General features: G+C 38.9%; 2 protein-coding genes across 2 annotated transcripts in view; both read right to left on the bottom strand.

The window, feature by feature from the left end:
- LOC107707572 (formin-binding protein 1-like) overlaps positions 1-1,226 on the bottom strand; it is a 56,834-nt gene extending 55,608 nt beyond the window's left edge. The window contains exon 1 of the mRNA XM_016511639.1: positions 1,008-1,226. Within this exon, the coding sequence (XP_016367125.1) occupies positions 1,008-1,031 (24 nt within the window). The 5' untranslated portion in view covers positions 1,032-1,226. The remainder of the gene's footprint in view (positions 1-1,007) is intronic.
- A 721-nt stretch (positions 1,227-1,947) lies between these two features.
- LOC107707589 (Abelson tyrosine-protein kinase 2-like) lies at positions 1,948-14,655 on the bottom strand. The gene is made up of 11 exons (XM_016511669.1): positions 14,433-14,655; positions 13,583-13,747; positions 11,224-11,519; positions 10,869-11,141; positions 10,583-10,667; positions 9,637-9,814; positions 9,376-9,560; positions 9,088-9,240; positions 8,472-8,561; positions 8,002-8,163; positions 1,948-6,151 (listed from the first exon to the last, which is right to left on the bottom strand). Exons 1-11 carry the CDS (start codon positions 14,533-14,535, stop codon positions 4,440-4,442), a joined length of 3,402 nt encoding a protein of 1,133 aa, XP_016367155.1. The 5' UTR covers positions 14,536-14,655; the 3' UTR covers positions 1,948-4,439.
- Positions 14,656-18,964: the final 4,309 nt, after the last annotated feature.

Consider the following 18,964-nt stretch of genomic DNA (forward strand, 5'->3'; position numbering starts at 1 on the left):
TAAACTTGAGCAAAACCTTTTCAAATCTGTCAATTACAAATACATTATGAGTCAAGTTACAGTGTCATAAGAAACCAGAAACATAAACTCACTCACAAAAAAAGTAACTACAGTTATTTATCTGCATGACCAATCACAAAACTGGTAATTCCATGCATAGCAATTAAAGTTAAAGCAAAAATAACCATCTAGATTACACCTATAAACCTAAAAAACACAGAATGATGCATGGGATCTTTCAAGCAATACCTCACACATCCTCTGCTTTTTGTCCAGTAGCCCAATCTGAAGGGCAACACCCCCGTAACAGACCCACACACACTCGACGGGCTTCATTGTCTCTCAATAGTTCAGCTTATGCCGAAACGATGCATTTTTTTTCAATGAAACATGGCAGACTCGAAGCCCAGACAATAAAAGATGTGGGATCAAACTGCAGAAGCGTTGCCAATGGAACCCGTAGATAAAAAACAAATAAAATCCAACCAACAAATATCCTCATTAGAAGATTTCATCTCAGGTTACTCATTTACGGCACATCACCTTCTGCATTGTCTATGTCACCAATAAGCAACAATAGAAACAGATTCTGGATACAGCTGGGAGAAACTGTTGTTTGTCTTCAATTAATAATACATATATACGATATGAATCGGTTGTACGCTAGGAAAACGAGATGATAATGGTGATCCTCTCCCCACTTCTTAGTCATCGAAACTGGGTGTGAAACCTTTAGATTGGGTTTGATTTGGAATGTCACTAGAATCAAACGGAACGTCAAGCGTGATACATATAAAACTTGATACATTCTAAAAGCTAAACGTTACACTGTATCAAACTCTGGCATTGTTTCTGGCGGTAAAGGTGTTTTTGTAAACCAGCAGGACAGACCGAGAATACACAGACAGCCTGACTAGGACACCTTTCCTGAAGTCATGCCAAAAACCGAGTTGTTTGTTAGTGAACAAAAGGCCACAAGGAGCAAGGAATGGGAAAAGTGCGCTTACCCAAAGATCCGTTCCCCAGCTCATAGCGAAAAAACTCCAAGAACTGACGTCTCCGCCGCTTAAAACTCCAGGGTTGCTTGTTCTTCCCTCTCTCTGCCGTCGTGTAACTCTCTATACTCCAATGAAGCCAGCAGCGACAACCTCGCGACTCAGGGTTTTCCCATTTCCGACACACAATGCGCCTCTGCCGCGCCGCGGGGAAATGGATGGATGCGTTTGTCCAATAGCGCCTCCTATTCACCAAAGCTTGTAAGTGGAGATATTGAATAACTGCACAACCTGCCTGGAGCACAGAAAAAAATATTTTGTCATTTAGATTTTTTACATTACAATAGAGTGAAATATATATAATATATAAAATATATGTAATACGAAATAATTTACTCGGTAGGCTAAGAAACATAATCATATTGCTATATTAATTTAATATATCTATTATTATATATCAAACATGAACTTTTTTCCTTCACGATCTCTTAATACGTGGCCGTACAATCTGCATGTGAATTTTTACACTAGATTTAAAAAATATATATTTTAGTATCATTGATATACTGATATATACTATACATTCTTTTATATCTATATTTTTTACATTTTTAAGTTTTAGTAATTTTGATGTTTTTGTCATTTTTAGTTCTTGTGTTTTGAAATATATTGTTGTCTACACAGATTTAGTTAATTTTTTATTTCAGTTTTAGTTTTAATTATTTAAATTCAAGTTAAACTAAAAAGTAAAAGTAAAAGTAACTTAAATAATAATAATAAAACTAGAAAATAAACTCTCAAACCAATGTTTCAACAGTTTCTTTATTCATTATTTACATCAAGTGTAACACTGAGGAAGGACTTCACAGTAATATAATATTAAAAGTAAGCTTTAAATTAGAATCACACAAAATATACTTTTTACAAAACAGAAAAAAAATACTGTTAATCTGTCAACCTCTGCCGTTTTAATCCCTGTTAAATTCACATATTCAAAATTAAGTGTTTTATTTTCATTGCACTTGAAGGACTTGAGAGGTGGCCTTTGGTATATAAATTTCTTCAGCACTTGAAATCTGACCTTACAAAAAGAGAGTCTCCCCAAAAAATTATCCAGGATTCAACGTAAAAATTTCATCAATAAATAAACCAAAAATAAATAAAAGAGGCAAACAAAAATGTAAAAGGAAAATAACTTGGGGTAATTAACAGTCACTAACTCTTTTCCCCCTCAGCTGTTTGGTAATGAAACATTTTTAGACATAATAATAAATGGAATAGATGACCTGCATGTGTTTGAAAGAACAAACTGCTAAATCACACATGAAAAATATTTTTTCTCTGTTATTGTGATTATACAAGAGAGGTATTCCTGACAAAGCAAAACAAATTCATGAGCTCTTTCAGTAAAAGGAGACCAGACTTCAAGCACTGTCTTTTTCTAAGTAAAGGACAGATCATTGCACTTTTTCCTATTCAAGTTGGACACCTCACATACTCAGATGTCTGAACAGGGCAGCTTGAATGATAATAAAGGCTTGAAAAATCCCATTTGCCACCTTAAAATTGCTAATGAATATTTTAGCGCAAAACATATTTACATAAACAGATCTTTAACATGACCTTGCAGTGCACAAAACATTAAATCTCTCACAAAAGGCACCATGTAATATCAGAAAACACTGCCCATGGCAGAAAAAAAAATGGCAAAACAAGCTAAGTTAGTGTAGGCAAATTATGCAATGATTTAGAGTACAAAAAATGGTTTTGAACAAACAACATGTATGATTTTCTGTTGCAGTAGAATTGAAATGTCATGGAGATGCATGGCAAAAACAATTTCTCCTTCCAAAATTTCCATACTACATACCCTAGAACAGTGAATTAAGGCAAGGCAATTAACATTTATGCTTTAAAAATGTGCTCCAGTGTAATCGGTACAAATCATCTTCATTACATTTTAATTATGACATTGCAGAGTACCCACAAAAATCTCATTTATGCAAATTCGAATACAAATCTATAATTTTATGAATACAGACTCAGAAAACAACTGTTTATGTCCTGAAGAAAATGTTTCTTTTTAATAAAGTTTGAACTGTGTGAGACTATGGAAAACATATACACGCACGCAAAAAACAAAACAAAAAGACATTCCTGTTTTCAACAAATGAATACATTCATAATGTAGATGCACAGATGGAGACCCTCGCACCAAAATCTCACCACAAGGACACAGGTGAGCATGACCTTCCACGCCTGTTTGTGGGTATAAAATAATATGCAATATCTACAATATCATAAAAACGCCTGTGCTTTTAATTAAAAATAATTTAAAATTCAAGTTTACAAATGGCGACATTCTAAAGTGAAATCAAAATAAAGTTACAAATCAATGTGCTAAGGAAAATGCAGTTTGTGTTAAAAGACGTGGCAATACTTGTATCTCTAGTGTTGCTGCTTCTGTGTTGGCACCATGACGGTCATAAAATAAATTCAGACTTTCCACACATCACATAATAATTCCCCCATAGCAAATCAATAAAATCTAGAAACATATTAAGGATTCTTAAGTGTTGAGAACTCTAGAGTCAGCCTGTAGATTTGTGCCATCTGGCTGATGGGGGCATTATCTAAAGGCCACGGATATAAAAGGCCAAATATGATCCATGTGGTGACAGACCCAACACCATTTCAACTATGCCACAGCAAATTACTGCTAGCAACAATAATGCATGGATCATGTCGAAATAAAGACTAATTACAGAAAGATCTACCAAATTATGAATGGTCATCAAATGCTGTATTGTTTAACAAATGTGGTCAAATAAAAAAAAAATGACAGTATGGGATGTAGACAGAAGCAGTTTATGAGACTGAACAAAGAGCTGTGTTTGCAATCCACATTCAATACTACTGCAGGTTCTGAACAAGCAATATTGTTTGTTCAATTTATGCCAGAAATGTTGGCCATTTTTATGTTTGCATTGACATTCTGATGCAATATCCAGTTACTATGGAAACAATGCAAATGAAATATCGAAAAAGCAAATGGAAATCCACAACTAAAAACAAAATACATGATAAGTGGACCAATTCATTTGTAGTCGGCTCACATTAACCTGTGCAACCCCTGTATATTTGTGAAAAGTGATTCTGTCATACCAAGATAAAACTGTAAGTATTAATTTGTCAAAAACAAAACTGTGTATTTTGGTAGTGACAAAAAGCTTATATACAAAGAACTCTGTTCCCAACTGGCAATTTCAAGGAGAAAGTCACCTGTAAACAATAAAAAGTTAGAGTGAGTGTTTGTAGTCATTTTCTGAGGTACTTCTTAGAGAATACTCTCTGTCCCCCAACACTTAAATAAAACTAAATTGATTCTGATGCAAAAAGTCTCAAGGGGTACAGGAGGAGGAGTTTTGGAGGTGGACACAGTGGCTACCGTTGCACAACATCACTGATCTCTTTAATGCACGTGTGCAAGTTGTCAAGAGCCGGGCTGGTCCCAGATCCCACTCCCCCACCTGTAGAGGAAGCGCGCAGCTCCTGTAGACTCAACTCCAGTTTCCCCACTGCCTCACGAAAGGCAAATTTATTACGTGTCTGGGGGATGCAATCGACATACCCCGAGCAGTAGTCCAAAAGTTGGTGTCCCACATCCAAGACCTGGCTGCTGGAGGAAAGCTCGGTGTTGCCTTGAAGAGCACTACTCAAGAATTCGGCACATTCCAAAAGAGCCTCCTTGCTGATCTTCTCCAGTGGGATTCGTTCTGTCTGCTGCCGAGTCCGTCTAAGCGTGGGTTTGGCGGAAGTAGGGCCAGGTCCGCCACTGGAAGCACCGTTGGCCATCTTAGTTTGGGTGATGTTGTTACTAGAGGGGACTATGGGGGCTGGAGGCACTTGTGGTGGTGGTATTGATGGACGTGCTCCTCTGGCTTCTCTTCCTGATCTTTTGACGCCATCTCCATTGACCTCTATGTTTCCACTGACCGCTTCATCAGCTGCGTCGGCACTGTAGGCATGTTGGAGGGAGCGGAGCATGGGCGGTGGAGGAGGTGCACATTTGGGCTTCACCAGTCGCGGTCGGTCACGATCGCCACTGTCGGACAGCAGTTTAAAGCGGTTGCCCTGAGAGTCCACACCGACTAGGTGTACATCAGCTGAGCTGTGCTTTAGGGTTGGGGAGATCAGCACTGGAACTTTATGGTTGTGCAGATTGACCGAACCAAGAGTGGAGGTTTTCGATGGAGATGACCAGCCTTGCCTGTCATCTTGCCCATCTTTTCCTCGTGTGTTGGAGTCTGAATTTGCCTCTCCCCCTACACCTGGTGCCCTAACTCCACCTGCGACCCCTCGTGGCAAGAGTTTGGCTTTGGGACGATCTCGTATCTGAGCCGTACCTTCATCAAGCTTCCTCAGGATTGCCTCTGAAGGTCGTGCTGCCCCATTCTCTGGTTGTGAGGTGGTGGAAGTTGTACGTTCTAATGGGGGTTTGCTTCGGTTTCTTGGTAACGTCAGCGCCATGCGCTCTAAGTCCGGCAACCCAGCAGACATAGAGGAGGTTGAATTGGAACGAGGGAATGGCTTGGTTCCACTTCCTTCGTCTATTCCAGAAGGCTTACCAGTCCGCAATCCCAGGGTCTTTTTGATAAGGCGAGGGGTAAAGAAGCCCGCAAGGCTTCCCCAACTACTGCTGCTTCCCACTTGACCAGAAGTTGCTCCAGAGTTTGAACTTGAGGGTTTCTGTCCAAACGTGGCCCCACAACAGCGGGACTGCACGTGGTTCCCCTCTCCATGAGATGGAGAAAAATTCAACCCATCAGTTTGGGGCAAAGGAGGAGGCGGGCCTGCAAACCCAGCCGTGGGCTCATACTTTTTATGGGGCTGGGTATCCATCTCCCGGAAAGAGCTGCTCCTCTTGGGAGGCATAGGGAGATTCTGTTGCTGCTGAGGTGAGGATGAAGTAGAAGAGGAAGACATGGACTTCTTCTTCATGAAAGAACTGAAGAAGCCAGCCTTGCGGTCTCGGGTGAAGGTAGTGTCCTGGGAGTCCTCCAGCAGGCTAGAGGGAGACTTATCCCTTTGTTTACGTGGTAGGGCAGGAGAGCTGCTGGAGCGTCCATCACCCACAAAAAGGGATGCTGCAAGACCTGAACGCAATAGGACAACAGAACCAAAAGTCAAAGAACAGAAAAATTAGTGGTAGCAGTAGACATGCAAACTAAAACTTCAGTGCTCTCATATTTAAACAGCTGGAACACTTGCTTACATCATTATTATTTGCACAAATAGCATATTTTGCGAGACTGTGATTGCTTGGCTATAAAATGAATATTTAATTTATTGCATTGTTACCAATAGTGGTGTCTCAAGCAAAGGTCTGGTGTAAATGAAGGCTGTGGGCTGGTATTAGATAACACTGCTGCTAACCCTGACTGTAATTTATAAGAAATAGCCTGGTATATGCTTTTATACAAGAAACTGTGTAGTGTCTCTATGAGCTACTGCTACTGCTTGCTGTCATAATTTAAACATGAAAGGACATGACACATCTCTTTAATTGATGGGGCAATTTTTTTTATGAGTGGACCAATATATTTTTTATGTATTTTTTTACAGGTCCTGTGGCAAACAGGATGTCTAGATATTTGCATTACATAGAGAGTATCACTTGATAAGTGGGGAAAAGTAAGATTGTCAGGACAATCAAAGGCAGGACAATAAAGATACAGGAATACAAAACAAGAAATGTATAAACGTTAAAAATAAACTTTTTGCATGCTTGAAAGGTTTAATAACATGACAAAAAGATGCATCTCAAACAAAAAATAAATATAAACATTTCCAACTTAAGTTTATTTTATATAAACTTTATGTAATTTTAATAAATAGCATATAAATAGTTTAAGTAGAAAAACAATATTGCACAATACATGAAAAATGCTTAAATTTTAATCAAAATATAGATGCACATGCAGTTGGTTGAAGTGCTTGTGTGCATACAAGGGTTTAGTGACATGTAGCAAATGGGAGAAATAGAATTAAATCAGATGTATTTACAAAAAGGTCATTAAAACATGAACATATCAGTTTTCTGATCACAATACATTTTAAACATTAAACACATAAACATGAGAACAAAAGAAAAGGATATACAGTGGGTACGGAAAGTATTCAGACCCCCTTAAATTTTTCACTCTTTGTTATATTGCAGCCATTTGCTAAAATCATTTAAGTTAATTTTTTTTCCTCATTAATGTACACACAGCACCCCATATTGACAGAAAAACACAGAATTGTTGACATCTTTGCAGATTTATTAAAAAAGAAAAACTGAAAAATGCTCAGTATTTAGTAGAAGCACCCATTTGATCTAATACAGCCATGAGTCTTTTTGGGAAAGATCCAACAAGTTTTTCACACCTGGATTTGGCGATCCTCTGCCATACACACACACACACACACACAGGGTGGGTGAAAATTAACTAGGCAATATTTAATGGCTATAGAACTTGTAGTATCACTGGAGTCATGATGAAAACAGTTTCTAAATAGACAATAGTAAATTGGATTTTATTTCCCGTGTCGATAGTACAGGCATCGGCTGTGAGAGGCAGCCCATGCAACGTAAACAAAGATGGCTGACCGCTTGACTGTTCAGGAAACTGAGGAAAACCGTTTGAGGAAACTGGTTGATGCCACCGGTGCCTACATTGACATTTAAAGATTTGCTTTCATTTTCCTATGTAATAAAGTACATGTACAATTTGTTTCAATAAATTTTTATTAGAAATATGGACTTTATTACCAATTTTTAATGCCTAGTTACTTTTCACCCACCCTGTATATATATATATATGATACACAGAATTTTCTTAATCATGCTATATTTGTGTATATATATTGGTAGGGTTATATACTATGTAGCTCTGTTAATCAATAATGAACACCACTCCCATTCTCTTGAGCTTCTGTCTGAGCCGGAGTTGAGCCTGTATACCTGCAGGGCCGTGGGGTCCTGCCTCCTCCATATTCTCTTTGTTCTCAGAGTGTTTCTTCTGCCCACGAGACTTTGAGGGCAAGAGTGGCATATCGTGGCCAAAGGTGTGCGCGAGCCCACCTTGCCCACCAGATGCGGTTTTACACAGCTCTTCGGCGACCTCTGGAGAGGAGTTAGCAGAAAGAAGGCACATGTTAATACTATGTTTTACATCTAAGTACTGTGAGTCATATCTTCAACTTTATTTCAGTCCATTTTCAATGGTAAATTACCATAAATGCATTTCTATATTAAATTCAATACAAGCTGCACTTATGTTATTTATTCTTTGTTTCCTTTTAAGCCTGTTTAAGACTGTATATTGTGCATTAAGTTTCCTCTGCTTAGTCATTAAGTATATAAGATATGCATAAAAAGTCAGCTTGGTTTACGGCTTCCTCTGTCACTCAAAACAGATGATGCAATAATACCTTCTGAGATGCTTGAGTCATGGAACATGGTCTCAAAGGCCTGGTGAATCTCAGCAAATGAGGGTCTATCTAGTGGACTCCACTGCCAACCTACCAACACACAAACAAAATATCGCTTTACGTTAAACCTACTCTACGGTTAAAAAGTTTAGGGTCATGTAAGACTTTTTTGAAAAGACGCAATGATACGTTAAATTGCTCACAAGTGACAGTAAAAGTTACAAAATTAATGTTACAAAAGATTTCTATTTCAAACAAATGCTGTTCTTTAAAAAATTATATTTATCAATGAATCCTGAAAAATTGTGTCCCGGTTTCCACAATTTTAAGCAGCATATTAGAATGATTTCTTAAATGATCATGTGACACTGAATTCTGAAGTAATGGCTGTTGAAAATTAAGCTTTGCCATCAAAGGAATAAATTAAATTTTAAATATATCAAAATAGAAATAATATTAATAATATTTCACAACATTGCACAATGCTTATAGAATATGTATGAACATATATGAATGATACATGACATTATTTGAATATACACTAATGAGATTATACTTTTTTTATGTTATTAAGTAAAAGCTATGAAGTGTTTTTAAAGTCACTGCTGATACTCACAGGCTCTCATGAGCTCATAGACTTTAGGAGGACAGCCCTCGGGCTGCTCCATGCGGTAGCCCTTCTCCAGCAGATCGTACACCTGAGACAGGTCGATTCCTGGGTATGGAGACATGCCATATGTGGCAATCTCCCAAAGCAAAACTCCAAATGCTGTAAAATTGGGGAAAATAAGCAAGTCACTTATTTATAAGCAAATCGACCATTTTTGTCTCTAACACATAAGTCTTTATGGAGTATCAGAACTTTCAACACAATTCTTATGACAAAATGAAATTAGTAACTGACCCCACACATCTGATTTGATGGAGAAGGTGTTATAGGCCAGACTCTCTGGTGCTGTCCATTTGATGGGGAATTTGGCCCCCGCATGAGCGGTGTAGGTGTCGCCTGTCATCAGCCGGCTCAGGCCGAAATCAGCCACCTTGACCACGTGATTCTCTCCAACCAGACAATTACGAGCTGCCAAGTCCCTGAGAAAGAAATTGAGAAGATGGAGTGAGATCTCTCAGTGGGATATAAGACTATGTAACCAATGAGCTACGCTACCTGTGGATGAAGTTCTTCTTCTCCAGATACTCCATGGCAGAGGAGATCTGAGTGGCCATGTACAGCAAAACCACAGCATTCACCTGCTCCCTGTCACACTCACGCAGGTAGTCCAGCAGGTTTCCATGTGGCATGTACTCGGTCACTATGTAGAATGGAGGCTCCAATGTACACACACCTAGAAAGTGGCAACAAAACAAATGACCAATTTAGGACAAATCCAGAAACATAATTTGATCAAAACAAATAATTGTTGTTTATTATGTGAACAAAACCCGGGATTTCTATAGTGGAATCATGAGGATAATGCATACTCTCTAATGGTTGATTAATATAGTCGACAAGTTTCTTGAGATTTTTTTCTAAACCGTCTAGACAAGGACAACTCTTATTGGGTCAATTGAACCGAAACCAGTTAAAGCATAAATGTGATCCTAGACCACAAAACCAGTCATAAGGGTCTTTTTTTTTTTTTTAGATTTATACATCATCTGCAAGCTGAATAAATAAATAGCTTTTCATTGATGTACAGTTTGTTAGGATAGGACAATATTTGGCCAAGATACAACTATTTGAAAATCTGGAATCTGAGGGTGCAAAAAAAATCTAAATATTGAGAAAATCGCCTTTAAAGTTGTCCAAAAGAAGTTCTTAGCAATGCATATTACTAATCACAAATTAAGTTTTGATATATTTACGTTAGGAAATTTACAAAATATCTTCATGGAACATGATCTTTACTTAATATCCTAATGATTTTTGGCATAAAAGAAAAATCAATCATTTTCACCCATACAATGTATTGTTGGCTATTGCTACAAATATACCCGTGCTACTTATGACTGGTTTTGTGATCCAGGGTCACATATAGCTTCAAATTTGGAGTTGTTGGCTAATTGTTCAGGCAATATGTCAACTAGTTAAAAAAAAATCCTAGTACACTCACCCAGCAATTGTACCAAATTGGGATGTTTCACCTCCTTCATGACTGCAGCTTCCTTCAAAAACTCCTCAACCTCCATGGTGTCCTCCTTTGGAATAAAGTAATAGAATATACATGGAATATGAAATAATACATAACAGAACTAGCAAAACAACTACAAAAACAGAAATCCATGGGTGCAATAAAATGACCAGCCACTTGGTGGCACACAATGCCACAGTTCAATGCGATAACCCAATGAAATAGGGGGAAAATATTGAAATAGAAGCGTAGGCACAAAAACACGAACCTTTAGTGTTTTTACAGCTACAGTGAGGTTGTACTTTTTCCAAACTCCGACGTATACCTCTCCGTACTGGCCACCGCCTAACTTGTGCTTCATGGTGATGTCGGTGCGCTCCATCTCCCACTTGTCGTGGATGGGGGAGACGCCGTAGACGGTTGGCTTGTTGCATTTTGGGGCAGGATAGTGTAATGTGGTTACCAGACCATCTGCCACTGTGGAATGATGATGAACCAGCTCAGCTAATGTGCTGAAACGACTTTCAGCTGTTACGTAGACCTGAGGCAGAAGAGAAGGAGACCAACTTTAAAATCAAAGGAAAGGGAGCTTTACTTTCAAAGTAAAGTGAAAGCAGCCCAACCTTTCCGTCAGAGGCGGTGTTAATCCGGTAATGATAGACCCGTCCCTCATAGCGAAGCGAGATGGAGAGCTGGCCAGGGCTGCTCTCACTCTCCCTCACTAGGAAGCTGCCGTTGATCAGGCTGCTGAGCAGGTACTCAGCGGCGCTGCGGGACACAGGCCCATGATACCAGCTGTGCTTTTCCAGACTGTTCACGGGGGTGATGTAGTTACTGGGTACCCAACCCTGGCCATTCTTCGAACGGACTTCACTCCACTCGCCATTCTGGTTGTACCCCAACACTCGCAGCTTCTCTCCTGAAATGCAAAAAAGAACAGAACATTGTACAAAGCAATCACTTAATATTCAGATTTTCTCACATTTTTGTGCACAAAGTTTTCCTAATGATTCAGCAATGTAATCCCTTGTTATTCATTCCAATGCATCTCCCTTGAATGGAATGGAATGTGAGATTAGAAATGCAAGCCACAACAAGTCCATCATTCAGCTATAAAAGCACGTCAGGTCTTTCAGAAAGGCAAAGTGCACGTTTATGTAAGTAACTACAGTATTAATTCATAAATAAGATCAGTTTGATCTTGTCCATTAGGTAATGTTTTCATCCCATAAAAGAAGAACCTAGAGTCTTATATAAGAGTTCTGAGATCTGAACAAATAACGAAGGCACCTGAGAGTGGAGGAAGAAAAGTGACAATCATGACAATCAAATATATCAACTGAGTATTCGATGTAATGTGCTGTTTTTTTTATTTCTGCAAATGCGTGTCAGACGGACATCTCTGGCAGCTGCATCACGCTCCATGAACGTCACATTTTTAAGACGCCATGGAAGTTAAAAATAGTTTTTTTTTTTTTTTTACAAGATATGCCTCCAAAAAGCACTTTTGAGAACATCCCACGAGCCTTGTGTTCGGTTCAATTAAGCTGTGCTCCATCAAGCTGTTGGAAAAAAAGAACGCTCCAAACCCTCTGCAGAGTGTTAAATCTGTGTGTACACTGTGCACAGTCAAAATCAATGTTGTAACCAATTACCAAAATAAAAATAAGGCCACTTTTTGGCATGTTTGTGTATTTCTTTTGCTGAATTTTGATTGAATTTTTTTTTAAATAAAATGCATGTAAATTTATTTGTATTCATATACGCTACTGTTCAAAAGTTGTGGTTGGTAAGACTTTTTTAATGTTTTTGATGTTATCTTGTGCTCACCAAGGTTGCATTTATTTGACAAAAAAAACCTTTCTATTTTAATATATTTTAAAAATGTAATTCATTTCTGTGATGTTGGGAAAGCTGAATTTTTATATTTTTGTGGAAATTGTGATGCATTTTTCAGAATTCTATGATAAATCAAAATTTCAAAAGAATTTATTTTAAATAGAAATCTTTTGTGACTGTCACTTTTGATCATTTTAATGCATCCTTCCTGAAAATAATAAAAAATAGTAATTGCTTTAAGAAATCTTACTGCCCCCAAACTTTTGAATGGTCGTTTGAATGATACATTTTGTTTAATTTCCTCCTCTTCCTCCGTCTTGCTTTGATCAAGCATAGGTCCAGCAGAGGGTGCTCTCCTCCTGCCAAGGAGACACAGTTCAGGCCTGCTAGCTTTCAGACACCAAGTGCTTTTTTGCCAATCCTAAATCAACACTGGCGCGGCAACAAGGCCCTCGCGACAAGACAAGAAGAGGCTGGTGCATTGGTGCCAACCAGACGACATTACATTACCGGCCATTAGTGGGTACTGCAGAGGGAAAGAGCAGACTGCTAACTCCCTCTCTCTGAACTCTCTTCTCTTGGGCTAGTCTGTGTTTACCCACCTGCTTTTCACCCAGCTGATGGGATTACACTTCAAAATGGGCATTAGCGTTAGCGGTAGCTGTTTCAGCGTGGAGCATCTGAGCACAGAACCGCCTGACTCGTGTCCCAAAGTCTATGGAAAGAGCTGTGGGCGTTAGCACATATGGCTCAGGTTGGTACCCATGTGTTTATGCTCCTCAAAGTTTAGCATCCGCTTTCATATTTAGCTTGGTTCTTTGATCCTACAAACTGCTACTGGGAAGAGGAACAAGTAGTTCTGAAGTATAGCAAAGAGGAAGGAGAGTGATGGAAGGAAAAGGAAAGATGCATGGTGGCCTTGTTATAAAGAAAGAGGAAGTTATCCATAACAGTTGTGAAAACATTCTTCAGCTTTGTTTTTTCCAGGTATTAAAATTGGTCTTGGGTTTCACTTGAGTTTACACTATCAATGCAATGTGGTTTGTCATCTGTGTACAGAGGTGGAGATCAAACTGTTCAAGTTTTCAGTGAAACTAAGCACCGCATGTTGCGCAACCGCTCATCTCCTTTCGACGATCATACCTTTCGTGATGCTCAGTGTGTTGTCACCACTGGCAACAAAGTCGTAAAGTGCAACGAAGAGGTTGGGGTCACTCTCAGCCGCACCCAGCAGATTCTCCTTCGAGCTCCAGCGCACCGCCTCTGTCAGAGACGTCGAGTCCAGTCCAAACGGCCTGTGCAGGGCCTCTGTGAGGAAGAAAGAGAGATAAATAACATGCTATATGAGTAAACATAAGCAGTTGTTGATGGAGCATATGACATCTCAAATGAGACCAGGCTTCTGGGAAGGGCAAAATGAGTCAGTGTATGAAGGGAGGGCTTTCAGGAGTTGCCGAACACGTTAACGTCAAGGTGGGGAGGGAGAAGAAAAGTTAAGAAAATGCAACCATTTGACGCAAAATGAAAACAAGGAGGGTGATTTAAAATGAAATCACTTTGCTCATGTCATACCTCACTTTACAATGTGAAACTCTTTTTTTTGCAAAACAATATTACGAAGGCTAGACAACACTGCAATAAAGCATTATTTACAAAAAACTAAATACAAATGCAATAAATGCAGCAGACTGAAATGTATTAAATATTTTCTGAATACTAATAAAAGTAGAAAATTTATTTTACTATACATTACAACTATATTCATATACATTTAGTATTGATCAAAAAAATTTTTTTTTGTAATTCCTAAAAAAATTCAAATGCTTCATTTGTGAAAAGCAGATGAACACTGGAAGGAGCAAACCATTTGACCAAGTAACAGCTTCCACATTGAACACACACACACAAATAACAAATGCACATCCCTCGACCTGAAATCCTCCACAAAAGAAAAAATCACTGCCACTCAGGGCACCGTTATAGCGTTGTCTACCTGCGAAGCAATAGTGGTCCACATCCTGTGGGTTGGACAGGTTTGTCAGCCTGACCCTTTCTTCCTCAAAACTGCTGCTGGACAGCAGGGTCCTTAATGGCATAATCTTGCAGTGCTAAATTAGTCTCTGATCTCATATGTACTAAAACACAGACCTGATGTGTTGAGGGTTCTGCTTCTGTCTGAGAGGGTTTGATTCTTAAGAAACTTCTTAAGGAGAGGAGGAGCATGAAATGGCTTTGAGGTTGGAAAAATGGTGTGGGAGAGTCCCCACGCCTTGAGCATGCCTGCGTCTGCTGGTCTTCCTCTACAGCTGTCAACCAGCCACAAACACACACACCAAGCATGTCTGGGCAGCTGCCCCTTTCCTTAGGGAAAAGTGTGGCAGGACAAAACAGTTAGAAATGAAAAGGCATCAGAAACTCCCTTTACTGATCATTATGAAACAAATTCTGGCACTGAGATTAGGCTACAATAGGTTTACCTTTACAAAATTACTGTGGCGTTACCATAGTAGAGGGGCTGAATCAAATAGTAATACCATGGAATTGGCACATGATTAACACATTCACATCCCAAGGTACATTAAAAAAATTACTAAATTAAGTTAAATTATTCATCCTCAACATGGATCACCAACAAAAAGTCCATCATGACACAAAATATCTACAATAGATGGGTCACAATGGGTGACTAGTTGTTCAACAAACAACTAGATGCACTAAAATAAAAAAAGAAATCAATCAATCAAAATCAATAATGTTATACTAAGTTCTATTTCAATTTCATATAAATGCTTTCTTTTAAACTTTCTAATCAAAGAAAACAGCTACTTTACATTGTAATAATATTTCACAATATAAGTTTTACTGTATTTTTGATCAAATAAATGCAGCCTTGATGTGCATAAGAGACTCACTTTAAAAACATTAGAAATCTTTCCAACTCCAAACTTTTGAATGGTAGTGCATATGCTAAAAATCACAATATAATAATTGAAAGCATTATATTACCAACCAAATATTCATTTACAGATTACAGTCAACAGTGTTACTGAATTATTAGTGTACAACAGTAACAAAAATATCGGCAATAACCAATAGTCTAAATTTTAAAAACACATCTGCATTTTATACCATTTGTTGTTAAATAAGAGAATGTGTCTTATGTAAACGCTAACGAAGAAACTCATTCAATCAGGTCATGTAAACCCAAAGCTACCAGTTAAGATGGATTAGTAAATTAGTTGTTTGAGCAACCCATCAACTAGTTGATTTTTAAAATATGTCGTTTTGAACATCCCTAAAAAAAAACACAAAACTCCTAGTGTTGTTGACACATGTAGATTCATCCACAGAAATAACATAGCAGATTAGACTCAACGAAATAAATAACCCTTAAAAATAATATTAGGGCAAAATGTAATCAATGGTTCAACAAGTCTAAAAATGTCCCTATAAATTAAACACGAAACAATCATTATGAATAAAAGACACAACATAGCCAAGACAAAACAAAGACTGGTCTTACACAACTTAATAAACCTGCAAGAACACGCAGCTGAGACAGTCAAGGCCTGTGTGGCAAACCTGACTTTGCCACACAAAGACACACACGCAAACAGATACATACAGCCCTACCTTTATTCCTGACCAGCATGCAGTGCTTCCCAGTCCTAGTCAGCTGACTGATCCACAGCTCCCAGTACATGATCCCAGTTCTAGTATAAGGGCTAATGGGAAACCACTCTAGCCCCTAATCCTCAGACTACGGGTTTAATTCACACTACAACACTCAGTCGAAAATCTGCAACGCTCCTCTTGGTTGAATCATTTCAGAGTCTCCGGTGCAGCTCAGAGCTCAGAGTTTCCAACCCCGCAGCCGGAATGCCAGTGCGACTTGATTGTGGGCCTCCATGCCAACTGCCCTGAGTAAGAAATGTCCACATGTGCTTGTGTGAGATATGGGAAGAGTGGAGTTCTGAGGGTGGTTTTATTGGATGTCTTGTGAGGGGAGGCATGTGGGGGGCCCGTTGGTTTTAGAAGGGGGTAGGAACGAGCAGATGGTTCCATTTCTACACCATGTGTGCTGCCTACCAAACATCCTCTTGGGAGAGGCTGGAAAAGCATGGAGGTGCGGAAACTCTAGTGCAAAATGCCTGTGCCACATTAAACGTACCCCTGAGTTTCACAGCAACATGTAAAATGTATTAAGATGGGACGCTTAGTTATTCAGTTACACCCAAAACCTCTCAACAATAATCAAAGACATCAGCACACAAGACCTCAACAGACTAGATGACATGAAATAAAAGGATTCTATGAACATAAAAGAAAAAGAGATTCAAGTCTCAATTCTAGACTACATAGGCCAGACAGACAGGCAGACGTAATAACAGACACCGACAGATGTAATGACAGACATACAAGATAGATATTGACAGACAGACAAACAGATAAAATGACAGATATTGACTGACAGACAGACAGAGACACAGACAGACAGACAGACAGACAGATAGCAGAGGTTGCGTAAGACTTTAACATTGTCCATCATTTTGACGGACAGGGTCGTAAAAATTCCGTCATAATCTGTTATTACCCCGTCATTTTACTTTTCATATTTTAATTATAATAACATTTAATTGCCTGTATTTTTGTTCACATTTTCATTTTTAATAATGAACCTGCAGGACGAGCATATAGGCTTATGCATTTATTTATTTATGAAGAGAACAGATGAACAGAGACTGTGCGTCACTTTTCATGTTCAACACCGCAGTGACAGCGGAGGCAACTAAAAACAACAAAATATACTAGGGCTGGGGAAAAAAATAGATTTCTCAATTTTAATAGATTCTAATTTTTATGAATCAATTGATGAATTCAGTTGATGAGTGAACCGTATATATAGTGCGCCTCCCATCCAGTAAATCGCAATAGGCTAAGCTTTGTGCGTTGTTACTTTTGATATGAAAAAGTCTCAGATTTCAAATTCTGCCCATTTTTTTAGGAAATTCACGCAATAAATACCATTTTGGCGCTCTTTAATGTGGCGCGTTAGATCGCTGTAGACACCACAGATCAAGCGAAGCGGAACTGATCATCTCTTTCACTTTACTAGTGGGTAGCTGTGCTTAATCAACGGCATCAGGGTTGCCAGGTTTTCACAACAAACCCGCCCAACTGCTACTCAAAACTAGCCCAATCACGTTTCGAGGGGGGTTCCTCCGGTAAAATTCGCATTCCAGGAGCTAAATATCATGTTATTGGGGACACTTCAACCCGCGGACATTACAGATTTTTCCGTCACTGCTGAAAAAAATTCCGTCAATGACGGAAATTTTTCTGTTAACCCTTTGATGCACAAGCTATGAAAACCCTTTCTAATGCACAACATGGGTCTAAAATGACCCGTATTCATTTCCTGTTATTTCATACTTCGCTGGGCATTTTTTTTGTTTTATCTTTTGAAATCAGTTTATTTCCGCATTTAATATTCCCTGATCTATAAATTCCATGACCCATGAATATTCAAAATATATTTTTACAATGACCACGAACTAATATTTTATTTTTTTCCGAGGTTTTTTGTTACTACATCAAGTTTACACACATGGGTCAAAAATGAGCATGATAAAACAAAAGAATAAAGACATTTTGTTAAAATAATTATTTTAGCAGTTATTTAGACCAGCACATTTAACACTTGAAATGTGTTTATTTGCCACTTTGTCACACATAACATACACATATCACTGATAACCAATAACACTGAAATGGAACTGTCTGTAGTGCAACTGTAGTGAACTGTAGTAAATGTGACCCCAATAGATGAAAATAAAACTAACAAAATAAAATCACACCATCTCAAATTGCCATCCCAGTGCTTACATGCCCCACAAATGACGACGACAGGCTTGTGCTCCTTGCAAACAGGCCTGACACTGGGAACACTAGCTGCTGACTTGTCTGTCTTTGGCAGCTGGGCAGATCCTGCACCTCTTCCTCTTCTATTGACCCTCCTGCCTGATGTACCTGTGGCCGGGTGGTGAATGTGTTTTGTTTTTTATCCCACATCTTCCCATTGCCTCTGTAATATGGTTTTGAATGTGCTGTGTGCCCTTCAAATACCTCTTCATATGTGGCATGACAAGATCTTTGACCAGCTCCTTGATGAATAGCTATCATGCATTGGTCAAACCAGCCATGTAATCATGGTGTTGCGTAGTGAAGTTGGTGTAGGCCAGGGGTGGCCAACGTCTGTCCTGGAGAGCCACAGTCCTGCAGAGTTTTGCTCCAACCTTGATAAAAACTCACCTGCCTGTTGCTTTCTAGTAAGACTAAAAACTTTCTGAGTAAGGGTGTATTCACACCTGTCTTGTTTGGTTCGATTGAATCGAACTCAAGTTCGTTTCCCCTCTTGGTGCGGACCTTTTTGGCAGGTGTGAATACAGCAATCGCACTCGGGTGCAGACCAAACAACCGCACCGAGACCCAGCTGAAGAGGTGGTCTCGGGACACTACTAAACG

Source organism: Sinocyclocheilus rhinocerous, unplaced genomic scaffold (genome assembly GCF_001515625.1).
Source record: "Sinocyclocheilus rhinocerous isolate Xijiao unplaced genomic scaffold, SAMN03320098_v1.1 scaffold1166, whole genome shotgun sequence".
NCBI lineage: Eukaryota > Metazoa > Chordata > Actinopteri > Cypriniformes > Cyprinidae > Sinocyclocheilus > Sinocyclocheilus rhinocerous.

Bases quoted from the DNA above. Each gene is read 5' to 3' on its own strand.
- LOC107707589 (XM_016511669.1), bottom strand. From the start codon at position 14,535: ATGCCATTAAGGACCCTGCTGTCCAGCAGCAGTTTTGAGGAAGAAAGG. The intron at 13,748-14,432 runs GTAGACAACGCT...TCTTCCTCACAG, and splicing joins GGACCACTATTGCTTCGCAG to AGGCCCTGCACAGGCCGTTT. The intron at 8,562-9,087 runs GTGAGTATCAGC...GTGTGTTGGTAG, and splicing joins CTATGAGCTCATGAGAGCCT to GTTGGCAGTGGAGTCCACTA.